General features: G+C 35.4%; 1 protein-coding gene across 1 annotated transcript in view; it reads right to left on the bottom strand.

Moving 5' to 3' along the window:
- Cfap44 (cilia and flagella associated protein 44) overlaps window positions 1–6905 on the bottom strand; it is a 101192-nt gene extending 94287 nt beyond the window's left edge. The window contains exons 1-4 of the mRNA XM_027936158.2: window positions 6811–6905; window positions 4797–4828; window positions 3602–3721; window positions 2911–3064 (exon numbers count right to left, since the gene is read on the bottom strand). Of these exons, the coding sequence (XP_027791959.2) occupies window positions 2911–3064; window positions 3602–3721; window positions 4797–4828; window positions 6811–6905 (401 nt within the window). The remainder of the gene's footprint in view (window positions 1–2910; window positions 3065–3601; window positions 3722–4796; window positions 4829–6810) is intronic.
- Window positions 6906–13622: the final 6717 nt, after the last annotated feature.

Raw genomic sequence — 13622 nt, 5'->3', positions numbered from 1 at the left:
TGATATAGGGCAGTAAGTTTTGCCTACTCTCTTTTTCCATTTCCCTGAACTACTGCTCTCACCTTTCCTACTTCCTTCTTTTTTTTTCCTTTCTTTTTCTCTTTCCAGGGGCCAATATAATACTGTAGAGGGCTAAACATGTCTATACATGAGATTAGAAGTGGATTACCATCTCTTCACTAACTTGAGTCAATATTAGCAATCAAAGATATTATCATTTATTTAAATCTTTAATTTCACAGGGGATGGTGGGAAGACTCCTTCTTTCATGTTGCTCCTCTGATCGAAGGACTTTTCAATTCCAGATTGGCACTATTATGAAACCAAAGAAACTAAATTACTATGTCAAAGGGACATCTACATTCTCATTTAATCGTAGTACTTCTATTCATAATGACCAAGTAATGGAAGCAAGAAGCTACCAACTGAGGGACAAATGAAGAAAATGAGAAACATAAGCACAATGGAATATTATTGAGCCATAAAAAGAATGAGATTCTGTCATTTGCAACAACTTGGATGAAACAGAAGATCATGATGTTAGGTGAAATAAACCAGGCACAGAAAGTCAAATACTGCATGATCTCACTCATACGTAGAATCTAAAAATTCTCACAGAAAGAATAGAATGGTGGTTACCAAACACTGGGGAAAGGAGAGAAAGAGAAATGTGGAAAGATTGACCAATGAGCACTAAGTTATAGTTATATAGGAGTGAGAAGTTTTGGTGTGCTATTGCATAGCAGGGTGACTATAGGTAATGATAATACACTGTATTTTAAAAGCTAGAAGGAAAGACTTTTAATACTTTCACCATAAAGAAATAATGCATGTTTGAGAAGATAGACATGCTTAACCTGATTTAAGCATTTCATGATGTATACATGTATCAAAACATTGCATGATACTCCATAAATCTGTATGATTTTGGTTTTTATGTATCAGTTAAAAATAAATTTTAAAAAATCCAGAATGCATGGGATTATAACTCCCCAAATTCTCCTCCTCTAAATTATATTAAGAGCAGAAACTGCTTCTCATCATCTCTATTTCCCAGAATGCCTAGTACAGTGTCTTGAGCCAATTAGCTATTTCGTATTTGCCAAATTAATGAATGCATAACTAGAGTCTGATCTTTTCTTTTTAACCCAGAGGTAATTGGCAGTCCCTTATCAGAGTTTTAAAAATATTAAAATGTATTTTAATATTGTTGCACCTTCAAAACTCCCTCTTGCTTGTAATCCCAGCAGCTCAGGAGGCTGAAGCAGGAGGATCATGAATTCAAAGCCAACCTCATCAAAAGTGAGGTGCTGAGCAACTCAGTGAGACCCTGTCTATAAATAAAATCCAAAATAGGGCTGGGGATGTGGCTTAGTGTCAAGTGTCCCTGAGTTCAATCCCCAGTATCCCGCTTCAAAAAAAAAGTTGAGGTCCTTCTTACTAATATGTAGAATATGAACACATTCTCTAATTAAGACTCTTCTATCCTTGTTGTGAGTTCCCAGTACTGGGGCCCGGGAGAAGGCACATGTGAAAAACCACCTGGGAGGCTTTTTCAGCATACAAATGCCCAACTTCTCCACACAGAAATAGCACAGTAAGTCTACGAAGTCATCAGATCATTGTGTACTTCAGGAAAAGCTTCTGGAGAACTATGATATATCAGTCCTATTCCATTTTAAAATATCAGGCTAGAAGAAAGCAAACAGCCTGACTGTTGTCATAAACTTGTCCAAAGACAAAAAAGAAAAACCCTAAAGAAAGAAAATTACAGCTACAAGATGATTTGGAATGAGTGTCTGGAATTGAACCAGAGTTAGAAGCTGCATTAACATTGTATTCTATTTTTATGCAAAGGCACAACTGAATCAGGGAATATACCCCATTTCTGAAAGCACACCTTTAATAAGAAGGTGGTCAGGCCATGTGGCAATAACCACTACCTATCTGAAGTTGGAAGCATACTCAATTGCTAGCTGAGGACCACAGTTGAAATTATCTTTTAACCATCTGCCTCACAAACTAATATCATAAATGACAAACATTAAATCTTCCAGTCAGTTATCCCCACTTTCACAGACTCTTATTCTTCAGACCAATGAAAACTTGCTATTTTGTTCCCTATTTCCTCGGGATCATCTTCTCCAGTGACTCATCTGATACCTAATAAAGTATTAAAGCTTGAAGATGGCCACATCAGTGTTTTAAGAAGAGAGATCAAAGACTTAGCTTGAAAGGTTTTAGCAAAGGCAGGCCAGGCTGGTAGAAGAGGGAAGTGAAAATAAGAGGCCCCCTGCTCTCCTTCAAATCACATCTCATGAACTCCAGCCTTTTTCACCTGTACAAAGAAAAACATCACTTCTCTTTATAGTTATCTGGCATCAAATAAAAGTTTAGTTCAAATTAAGATCAAATGCTCTAAGGGCCAAGATTCTTAGAATTATCTAAGACAGAAGTTAGTAAATTGGAGGTTGGGGATGTAGCTCAGGCTGTAGCACACTCGCCTGGCATGTGCAAGGCGCTGGGTTCAATCCTCAGCACCACATACAAATAAAATAAAGATGTTGTGTCCACCGGAAACTAAAAAATAAATATTAAAAAATTCTCTTTCTCTCTTTCTCTTTAAAAAAAAAGAAGAAGAAGAAGTTAGTAAATTGTTTCTATAAAGGGGAAGATAGTATGCATTTTAGGTTGTAGGGGCCAGATGGTCTCTGTTACAACTACTTAACTCCTATACTATTATGACAGTTATAGATAAGATGTAAATGTATGAGTGTGACTATGCTGCAATAAAATTTTACTTACTAAATCAGGGTAGAGGCTAAATTTGCTCCACAGACTATAAGTTTGTCAACCCCTGACTCAAAAAACTAAATCCCCAAATTATGCATATGTAGCTGGAGTGGATACACAAGTACAAGAAAATCCAGTGGTATGTTCGAATTTGGAGTCACAAAAGGCATTGAGGCAAGTTCGTTGTAATCATAAAAGAAGCTCTCTGATATTTTCTTCTTAGGCTCTTCCTCTGCTTCTTCTGCAGGTTGGCCAGGGGGTTCCCGAGATGCTAAAACATTAAAATATTTTAACTAAGAAAGGTGTCTGGTGAATCCTAAAATTACATTTCCTAAACACAGGAGGAACATACATATACTGGCAGTATACTGGCAGTAAGTCCCACACTGGCCTGAACACAAGATACTACCTACTACTGAGCAATGGAGGAAGAGTGAACATGCTTGTGGGAATTAGGGGTGGATGTTGAGCTCTGGTCATAGTTTCAACAGTTTCAAAGAATGATTTCCCATCAATTCCAAGGGAAAGTTGGTGAACTCTGATCTAGAGTAGAACACTCCTTAGATCACTTCAATTCCCAGAAGACCAAGTATGAGAGCTCTATATGTGAGCCTCAGAAATGGAATATTCAACTCCAAGCTCTTAAAACTACCTTATCTGACCATATACAATACTTTTCCTTTTATTATCTGCACACATATCCCTACCAGCAAATTTTTCTTTCTCTGGATTTATAACTGTGCAATGTGACTCAGAAATTTATCCTTAAAACAATAGCAATTACCAATAGAAAACTAAAAATATTTACCTGGGCCACTTTCTGTATCATCATATGGAAATGAACTTGAACTTCCTTCCAAGTCTTCCAAATCTGAATCTTCCTCAAAATATGATTCTTCCCCTTCAGTCAATGTGTCATCTGTGGTTTCTTCGAAACCATCTTTTGCTGGAGGTATTAAAAATAATGTTTTGATAATTTCTAAATTTTGAATTAAATACTCTCTTATTTCAAAAGTAGCTAAAACTTCCAATTTGCTCATGCTCTAAGTATAAGAAGTTTTCATATTCAAAAATTCCTAGAAGAATCGTTTCATTTGATCAGTCTTTTAACTTTAAAAAAATATGAAGCTCTTTTCTGTAAGTTCATTTCCATTTTCACTTTATTTCCAGTATATTTTCTATCACTGTATATTTACCAAAAAAGTAAATGATAGAGAAAAAAGCGATTAATATGCTGTTACCATAATTTCAATTCAATTGGATTTTACCAACATTTATGAAGGATCTGTTAAGACAAAGACAATGCTATTCAAGAATGACCTATCTGAGTTTGATTATTTATCTTTGAAATTATATACCAGGACTAAGAATATTGGCTTCAGGACAAGCTAATAGGGAAAGAGAATTGGAATGGGAGTAGAAATGGTCCCAGAGATAAACCAACATTCAGATCAAGTCCAACCATGGGCATGGTTAAAATATACAATGTAAAAGATACTTTCACAATGTGAAAGGTAGGACTAGGGGTACTTTCAGAATAAGAAATGGTAAGTGCACCAGAATTTTCTAGTAGATCTATCTAAGATGAGGCTAAGAGACTAAGGACAAGGCCTGAAACTAATATGAATGAGACAGAAAAGCTGGGTTAAGCTAATTAGCTAGATAATAGGACACCATCTGGAGGAATGTACATTTGGATGGAAAGAAAGTAGTCCTGGGTACCTGAATAGGCTAAGCACCCCATGGCTTCCCCAAAAGTGGGCCCTGGGAAACTACTCTCCAAAGATTACCTGACCTCTTTTGGGGGGACTATAGCAACCAAATACTATTTCCTCATTTTAAGATTAGGGTGTTAAAAGAAGTGTAACACTCTTTTTTTTTTTTTTCCTGTGGTGGTGGTGGTATTGGGGACTGAGCCCAGGAGTATCTGAACTACCTCCCCAGCCCATTTTATTTTATTTTATCTTATGTTACTTTATTTTAAAACATAGTCTCAGCCAGGCTGACCACAAAGTTGTTATCCTCCTGCCTCAGCCTCCCAAGTAGCTGTGATTACAAACATGCACCACCATGCCTGGCAAAATCAATACTCTCAATCACCGGTCACCCCAACTAAAGGAGTTCCAACTGCCAGTAGGTGACTTAAAGCTGCCATTTAGGTAATGAGGTAATTACTGGTATAGGAAGAAGGAGTAAATATAGATGGAGAGCAGATAATAATAACAATAATAATCATAATAGACAGTTCAAGGCTAAGGAAAGGATGCTGTCACTGAAGAAAAAGTAAAGTTTGGAAACAACACTAAATTTGCAAAAATTAGCAAAGCAGCAGATCTAAGCAATTTGGTAATTCCTAGAAATATCTTATAATTTTTGATAATTCCCAAATAGACTGGTGAATGACTTTCAGATTTTAAGTATAAATCAGTAAGTATTTGCCTTTCTAGTCTTGGAAATAATCTAAATCAACATCAAGAAGGAAAAAACACAAACTCCATTTGTTGTTGTTGTTGTTGTTAGAACTAGAAGCACTTTACACTTCAAGTCAAAAATGGATATTGGGGATAGCAAAAAAAAAAAAAAAAAAGAAAGAAAGCTGGTAAAATTAATGCATACTGAAGAAGAACAGGCACAGGAGGAAGGAGAGAGAGGTGATGAAGGAGAAAGCATTCCACAACCATAGATATAAAAAGGACTGGCTGGAATTTTTGTTTTATATGGCTCAGGATTTTATGTGTAATTTTCTTTAATATTTTTCTTCTCTTAGCCAATGAAAACAGGAAGCCGTATGACTTTTTTTCGGGGGCTACCACAGAGACATACTACATTCTATAAATAGTTTACCTCTACGATTTCTTGGTTTTCTTCTATCTTCTCTATGATATTGGGGATACAATGAGGAAGACTATAAGTGATATAATTGTGCCCATAGAAAATCCATGTGAACTATCCATAATTTATTGTAATTTTAAAAAGTATATTATTTCATTTTACAAAAAAAAGAAAGAAAGAAAGAGAGAGAGAGAAAGAAAGAAAGAAAAAAGAAATGTTTATAGTAGAAACTTCCCCTTTGGCCATTATGAGATAGCAGGTACTTGATCGCTCTCTACTATGATTGTGGAATTTATTTTCTCCTCAATTCTATTTTTGCTCCATGTATTGTTATGTTGTTATTAGGTGCATACATATATTTATGACTGTTATGTCTTCCTAATAAATTGATCCTTTAATATAGCCACTCCAGTCTTCTTACGCTTACTGTCCGCGTGGCAAATCTCTTCACACTGCATTAGAGGATGTTGAGGAAAATTATTTCACATTATCATTTGGGGCTCTAATACTCATGATGGATGTTCTTATTAATGTGCTAAGCATAGGGCTAGGCGCCACTTGATAAAGCCTTCCCTTAAGAGGGTCAGACATAAGAAAGCAAGGTCCTGAGGCAGTGATAGACACAGGATCATTATCATTAAATCCATCCATGGAAAGCTGAAAGTAACATCTACGAAATCTCTGCCAAAAAGTAGACAATTTTGGTCAGAAAACTAGGGAGAAAAGTAGAAATGAAAGATAACAGTTATTAGTTAACTGGGCAAGAAAATTGAGGTTCAGAAAGCTACAGTAATTCCTCCAAGATCAAACATCTTTAAGTGGTAGACCCAGGGCTCAAAAGCAAAGTCTAGCCCTTTCCATTACACTATATTAGAGAAGTCATTAAAGATTTAATTGGACCTCACAGGTGAATTCCAGACCAGATGTATAGGACAGGTTGTTTGTAATGAGATGACAGTAACTTCTTTGTGCCAGAAGCAGAAGATAAAGGATTAAAACATGTATTCTGCCCTTAAAGAACTTAAAGTTTGAAAGGAAATTAACCAAGTAAACAATTTCTATTCTATAAATATAGATATGTACTATTTAAAATTTTTTAAATTTTTAATTTAAAATTTATTTATTTACTAATATTAAAGTTATTTTACCTAAATTTAATAATAAAAGCATGTATATTATCTTTACTTACATTTTGATTCTGATTTACTAGAACGTTTATCACTACTTTTTGATCTATCTGATTTCCCCCCATCAGTATCCTGATCATTTGGTTCCTTCATGTCACCTGTAAATGCAAAATTGAGATAGATAAAAGGACAATGCTATAAAATAGAAATTAATAGATTTTTTTCCCCTGATGAATTTTCCCATGTGTTGAAAATTCCATGTTTGGGATGGGGTTGTGTTTCATTGGTAGAGCACTTGCCTAGCATATGTGAAGGACTGGATTCAATCCTCAGCACCACATAAAAATAAAAAACATAAAATAAAGGTATTGGGTTCATCTACAACTAAAAAAATTTTTTTAAAAACATGTCATGTTCGCAGGGTATCCAATATGACACACCAGCGGGGTGTGGTCACCGTCAGACAACTCAGCAAAACAGCAAATTATAATCACAGATTCCCTTTCTCCATGCTAACCTGGCACTGTGAATTTCCAAAGGTCCACAGTGAATCTTGACAGCCAAGTCCATCTTTTAAGTAGTGCTTCACCACTAAAATTATCCCTCCGCCATCCTTCCTTTAATTGTCTCTCCTTCTTTCTTTATCCATTATCAAATTCCCCTGGTGTTACTAATCAAACTCCATTTAAATATATTTGTTAAGCACACCTAGTATGTACCAAGTCTTACATTAGGCACTACATTACTATGCTGTGCAAGAGAAATATGGTACCTAACTTTATAGAACTTGTTTAAAAATATAGATATTAAACAAGTAACTGAAATATAATGAGTGCTACAAAAATGAAGCAATGGGATGCTGTAAACATAAACAGCAAGAAGCTTAAACCATGCTTGGAGTTTAAAGAAGAGGTGTTTGAAACCCAAGTAATGATGAAGAGCTGGCCAGCCATAGAATGGGGAAAAGTACATTAGACACAGGGAACATCAGAGAAAGGCAGAAGGCAGCCTGTGGCCTAGAGTGGGAGACAAAGGAGTGTGAAGAGACGGCAGGTGGCAGATTTAGAAATAGTCTCTAAACTTCCCTAAGAAGTTTAGGTCTTGTTTCTATGGCAATTAAAAGCCACTGAATGGTTTTAAAGAGGGAGTGACATAACAGCTTTCTCTGTCTTCTGTCTATATTGCAGCTCTTTGAAAAGAACTCTGGTACCTCCAAGTCTTCACTTCTCTACATTAAACATCCCATGTTTCCTCCACATTATTTCATGGCCTAACTGGAACACATAATAGAATTAGAGTTCTATTGGGACCAGATTTGTGGTTATATTCAGGTTTGAATCTCAGAATTGCCACGTAACAAGCAATAAATTAAATCAATTTACATCAATTCCTCAACTGTAATGAGAATGAAGAGAAACTACTCACAAGGCTGATATGAGGATTAATTGAACTAGTACATTATTATACTTTCCTGGTGTCTGAAGATAGACTAGTGTGCCATAAGCAGATATGATGTGAATTATATGATCACTGATAAATGAGTAGTGTATGACTATTTCCCATCAACTGGCCGTTAGGGCTCTTTCCTTGTTTTCTTGCATTATAATGATGTCCTCTCTTTATTTGGGGGACAATAGTGCCTTGACCAAATGTTTTTGCTATAACTTTTAGCAAAAATGATAGGCCTTAACATGATACTCATGTCTAAGATAATGCTTTACTTTTAAAAAACATTTGTGTGGTTTTACTTTTCTTTTTCTTAATCCTTTCTTCCTTTCTTCTCTCCCTCCATTCCTACCTACCTACTACCTTCCTTCCTTATTTCCTTCCTTCCATCTCATTGTAGGATATATGCCCCTTGGGGTTTAGGAGTTGAGGTAGGAATTGAATGATAGAAAATTTTTAAGTAGCAAGATCCTTGAAAATCCATATTCTATCATTCAGTGTATTTTTAGACACATAGTTTTTTATGCTTATAGCAAGTAACTGACTAAAAAAAGAACTGTGCAAGGCAATGCCAGTTTTTGCAGAGCTTGGTTGCAAATTACCACATACAGTAGATAAAACTGTTCAGATAGGCTATAAAAATATCTAAATGCTATTTTCTCCCTTGCTTTCAAGATTCTTCATAATTCAAGTGAATTCAATTATTAAAACTATTAAACATGTTTATAAACTGTATTATGCTTGGCACAGCAGAAGACACAACAATGAGCAATCTATATCCCCTAGCCTTAATTTATAATTCAAGAAGAAGAAATCAACAATTTTCTTTCAATATACTCTGAGAATAAACTTCTCTTCTAAGTCACTGATTCAGATCCATCTGAATTTGAGGAGAACTGTATGGTTTGATAGTCAATATGAAAGTGGTGGTTATAATGATTTTTTAAATCATTTTATTTTTTATTTATAAGTTGTACATATTAATGGAATTAAGTGTGATGTCTCAACATGTACATATAGCACTGATCAAATCCAACTTTCCCTTTCCACATCCCACCTTTCCAAAACTCTTTAACCACTATTCTATATTCGACATTTTTCTATTTATTTATTTATTTATTTTTAGCTTCTACATATGAGAGAAAATAAGCAGTACTTGTCTTTCTGTGTCTGGCTTATTTCGTTTAACAGTACCATTCATTTTGTTGCAAATGACAGGATTTCATTCTTCTTTATGACTGAATAATAATATAAGAAAATAATACTATAGTTTCTTTATCTATTAATCTGTTGGTAAGCACCTATGCAGATTCTATATCTTAGCTTTCTGAATACTGTGAACAGCGACACAGTAAACACGGGTGTGCAGGTATCTCTTTGGTATGCTGATTTAATTGCCCCTGGATATGTACCCAGGAGTGGAATAGCTAGATCATGTGGTAGTTCTAGTTTCAGTTTTTTTGAGGAATCTCCATACTGCTCTTCATAATGGCTATTCTAATTTACATTCCCACTCCAGTGTTTAAGAGTTTCTTTCCCCCTGAATCCTTGACAGCATTTCTTATTTGAGGATAATAACAATCTAGCTGTCATGAAACATTAATAGGTAATCATTTATTTGATAAAAATCAACATTTAAAATACTGGAAAGAAACTAAACTACATGATGCAGGCCCCAATAAGTAAAGGCAAGGTGGCTGCTGGGTTTGCCCACAAAACTGAACTGATATTCTATTGCTGCTGATCAATTGAGAAAGAAATGAAAGCTTTTAATCTGAGAGTTCCCCATTGTTTTAATTTTTCTATTGCTGTCATAAAAATTATGTTCAGCAGTTTAAGTGACACTCATGGATTATCTTATAGTTTTGTAGATCAAAAGTCCAGCCAGGTCCAATGTCACTCAGCTGCCCTCTGCCTAGTCTCACAAGATTAGAATCAAGGTGTTGACAGTGCTATCTTCATTTCTGGAGGCTCTGAGGAGGAATCTATTTCTGGGTTCATTTAGGTTGCCAGGAAAATTTCATTCCATGTGGTTGTAGGACCTAGACCCCTGTTTTCATCTTGGCTGGTTGTCATCTAACAGTCATTCTAAGCCTTCAGAGGCCACCTGTGTTCACTGGGTTTTGGTCCCCTTTACAGCCAGAAATGGGATTGACCAAATACATTTCAATGATTTGCATCTCATAGTTTTCTTTCCTGCTTCCCACCAATCAACATCATCTTGAGATCATCTTCTACCTTTTAGCCTTTTTTTCCCTAAACACATTTATTTTTAACATACTGTAACTGATTCTATCCTGGATATAGATTCTAATAAAAATAGGCTGTAAGATCTAATGAATTTATTCGTAAAGTGGGTAATGAACAATTACAGTAAACAAAGATGCTGAACCACAACAAAAGATAACTTGGTGTCAAGACAAAAGCACTACACTTTATTCTATGCTAACATAAACAATAAGTTTGTCAAATGGCTAACACTGCCATGCAGTACTTTTTAATATCACAAACCAGTCAATGTCAGGTTGTATATAGTGTGAAAGAAAATACTGGACCCACTGTTCTTAATTAGCAATACTGGATGATAAATATTGTGATCTATTCTTAATTTTTTTCTGGGCTCTACAGGGTGACAAAATAATCTGTAAAAAGCAGTTGAGGGCTGGGGTTGTAGCTCAGCAGTGGAGTGCTCACCTAGCACGTGCAAGGCTCTGGGTTCGATCCTCAGCACCACATTAAAATAAATAAATAAATAAAAAATAAAGGTACTGTGTGCAACTACAATTAAAAAAAAAATAAAGCAGTTGAGCAAGTCATGTACCAAAGGCTACTGGATTCCTGGAGATTAGCAGCATAATTGGTGAGATGAAATAAAATGTTTATTTGTTTTTAGATCAAAAAGATCGGGAATTTGATGCTTTGGCACCAAAGAGATGTGGGTTCACATTCTAGGTTGGCCAAGGAATAAGTTCCTTAATATCTTAGTCCTTTTTTATGTAAAGTTGGGTTAATACTATTGTCTAGTAGAGTTGTTGTAATGGGTGGTAGAGGACTTGCCTAACAGGCATGAGGTACTGGGTTAGATCCCCAGCACCACATAAAAATAAATGAACAAATAAATAAACAAACAAACAAACAAAATAAAGGTATATATTTTTTTAAAAAAATTAAATGAGATTTTATATCTATAATTCCCAACTCTGACTACAGTTCAGAATCACGTGAAAAACATTAAAAGCAAAATACCATTAACAGGATCTTACTTCCCATGGCAATTCTTTCATGCAGCCAGTGATAAGAACCAATCTTAAGAACTATGGGTTTATATAAAACACCTACTAGGTGCCCAGAAATGAAAGGTATTTTTACTGTTACTACTATATAGTCTATTTAATTCAGGTGGGCTTTAATTAAATATGAACATAAGTTGGGCACCTGAAGTCCCAGCTACTTGGGAGGCTAAGGCAGGAGTGAGAGACCAGCCTGGGCAAATAGTGAGACACTGTCTTGAATGAATGAATCAAACAATCAATCAAACTCAATCTATGTGTCATATAATCTTCAGAGTCAAAAGAAGTTGTATCTAGGCCAGCCTCCCATCCAACACAGGCCACACATTCACAACACCATTAAAAAATCTAGCCCAGCACCATTATAAAAGGAGCCAACACTTTAGGCTCCTTTTATATAAATGCAGTATCTACTTCATAAGACTGTTTTGAAATCTCAGGTTGTCAACAGAGTAAAACTTTAAGTGGCACATAAGCACTCAGTATGTAAAATTGTTGAGGGAATGAATTTATTAATATCTTCCTGAATAAATGAACAAATGAAGGAACATTTTAAGCAGCAGGTTGGGAATATTGGCTACAATCAGTCTGGTGAAGTTTAAATCCTGGTTAAGTTTAAATCCTGGTTGTTAAACAAATATTTAACCTCTCTTTGTCTCAGAATTTCATAAAATGCAGTACCTACTTCATAAGACTGTTTTGACATCTTAGGTTGTCAACAGAGTAAAACTTTAAGTGGCACATAAGCACTCATATGTAAAATGGTTGAGGGAATGAATGTATTAATATCTTCCTGAATAAATGAACAAATGAAGGAACATTTTAAGCAGCAGTCAGTTGGCTTCAATTTAAATATTTAATATTTAAATATTTCAGGTAAGAGGGTGAGCACATTCTATTGACACTCAGCTCTAGTTCCTAGTATATTTTAAATTAAGCTAAAATTTTCCAGGCACAGTGGTGCATGTCTGTAATTCCAGTTACTCAGGAGGCTGAGGAAAGAGGATCACAAGTCTGAGGCCAGTTTTGACAACTTAGCAAGAACCTGTGCCTCAAAATAAAAAATAAAAAGGGCTAGGGATGTTGCTCAGTGGTAGAGTGACCCTGGATTCGATCCCTGGTACCATAATTTTTTTAAATTTTAAATTAAGCTGAAATCTGCCTCCCTACAGCTTGGAGTCATTTGGACCTTGTTTTATTTTTTTCTGTAAATATAAAAAACAAATCTTTGTAGATGCTAGAGCCATTCAAATAATTCTAGGTGGTCTCATTTCTCCCTAGATCCCCTTTCTCAGCTAAACATCCCAATTCTTTCAATTATTCCTCAATGACATGATTCTAACTTTTCTCACTATATAATCTCAAGTACATTCCCAATGCATAATATATCCCTCCCAATTTTGTATCTTACTTTTATAAATTCTGGACACTTTCCAGAAGAGAGGAACTATCACTTATCTAATCACCTCATCTGCTAAGAACGTCCATTGTATTACTTCAAGGCATCTAAAATTATATTAGTCGGGGATGGGGACAGGAGACAGGATTATCATATACTGATTCATCAAAATCAGTTTGTAACTAGAATAAATACAACTTTATTTGTGTGTTCTACACTATGTCCTATCTTATTCAACTCTACTAGCAAGGTTTGAGAGTCTATTTGCAGAATGATCATCAATTTTTTTCATTAGATTCAGGTTTATTGGTTTTCAGCCCACAGACCATTCTTATTACCACCTCATTAGACCACCCAGTTTTGAGTCAACCCAAGAAAGAGTAAAGAAAAAAAAAGAAATAACAATACTCAATGGTGCAGAGAAGTGTGTTGTTGAGTGCTCCACAAGGTGACATCACTCTGATTTCAGAGTAGTTACTCTTGCCTTTCGCCCAACTTATGCAGTTGATTTACCAAGGGTCTGGTTGGTAAGTCCTTTGAATTCATCCACTCCCTTCTAGTCCCACTGTCACTGCTAGAGTTGATACGCATTGTGTCTGACCCCTACCATTTATCACCACTACATCTCTTTGACTCTCTGTTCTCTAATCCACTTTCTATACTGCCTCTTGAATTTCTGAAACACAGCTTTTAATGTGCCACTCTTCTTGTTTAAAATCTTTAATGGCTCTTCAT

The sequence above is a fragment of the Marmota flaviventris genome, chromosome 8 (assembly GCF_047511675.1).
Source record: "Marmota flaviventris isolate mMarFla1 chromosome 8, mMarFla1.hap1, whole genome shotgun sequence".
NCBI classification, from domain to species: domain Eukaryota; kingdom Metazoa; phylum Chordata; class Mammalia; order Rodentia; family Sciuridae; genus Marmota; species Marmota flaviventris.
The sequence above is the reverse complement of the archived record's forward strand: the minus strand, read 5'-3'. Positions and strand labels throughout refer to the sequence as shown.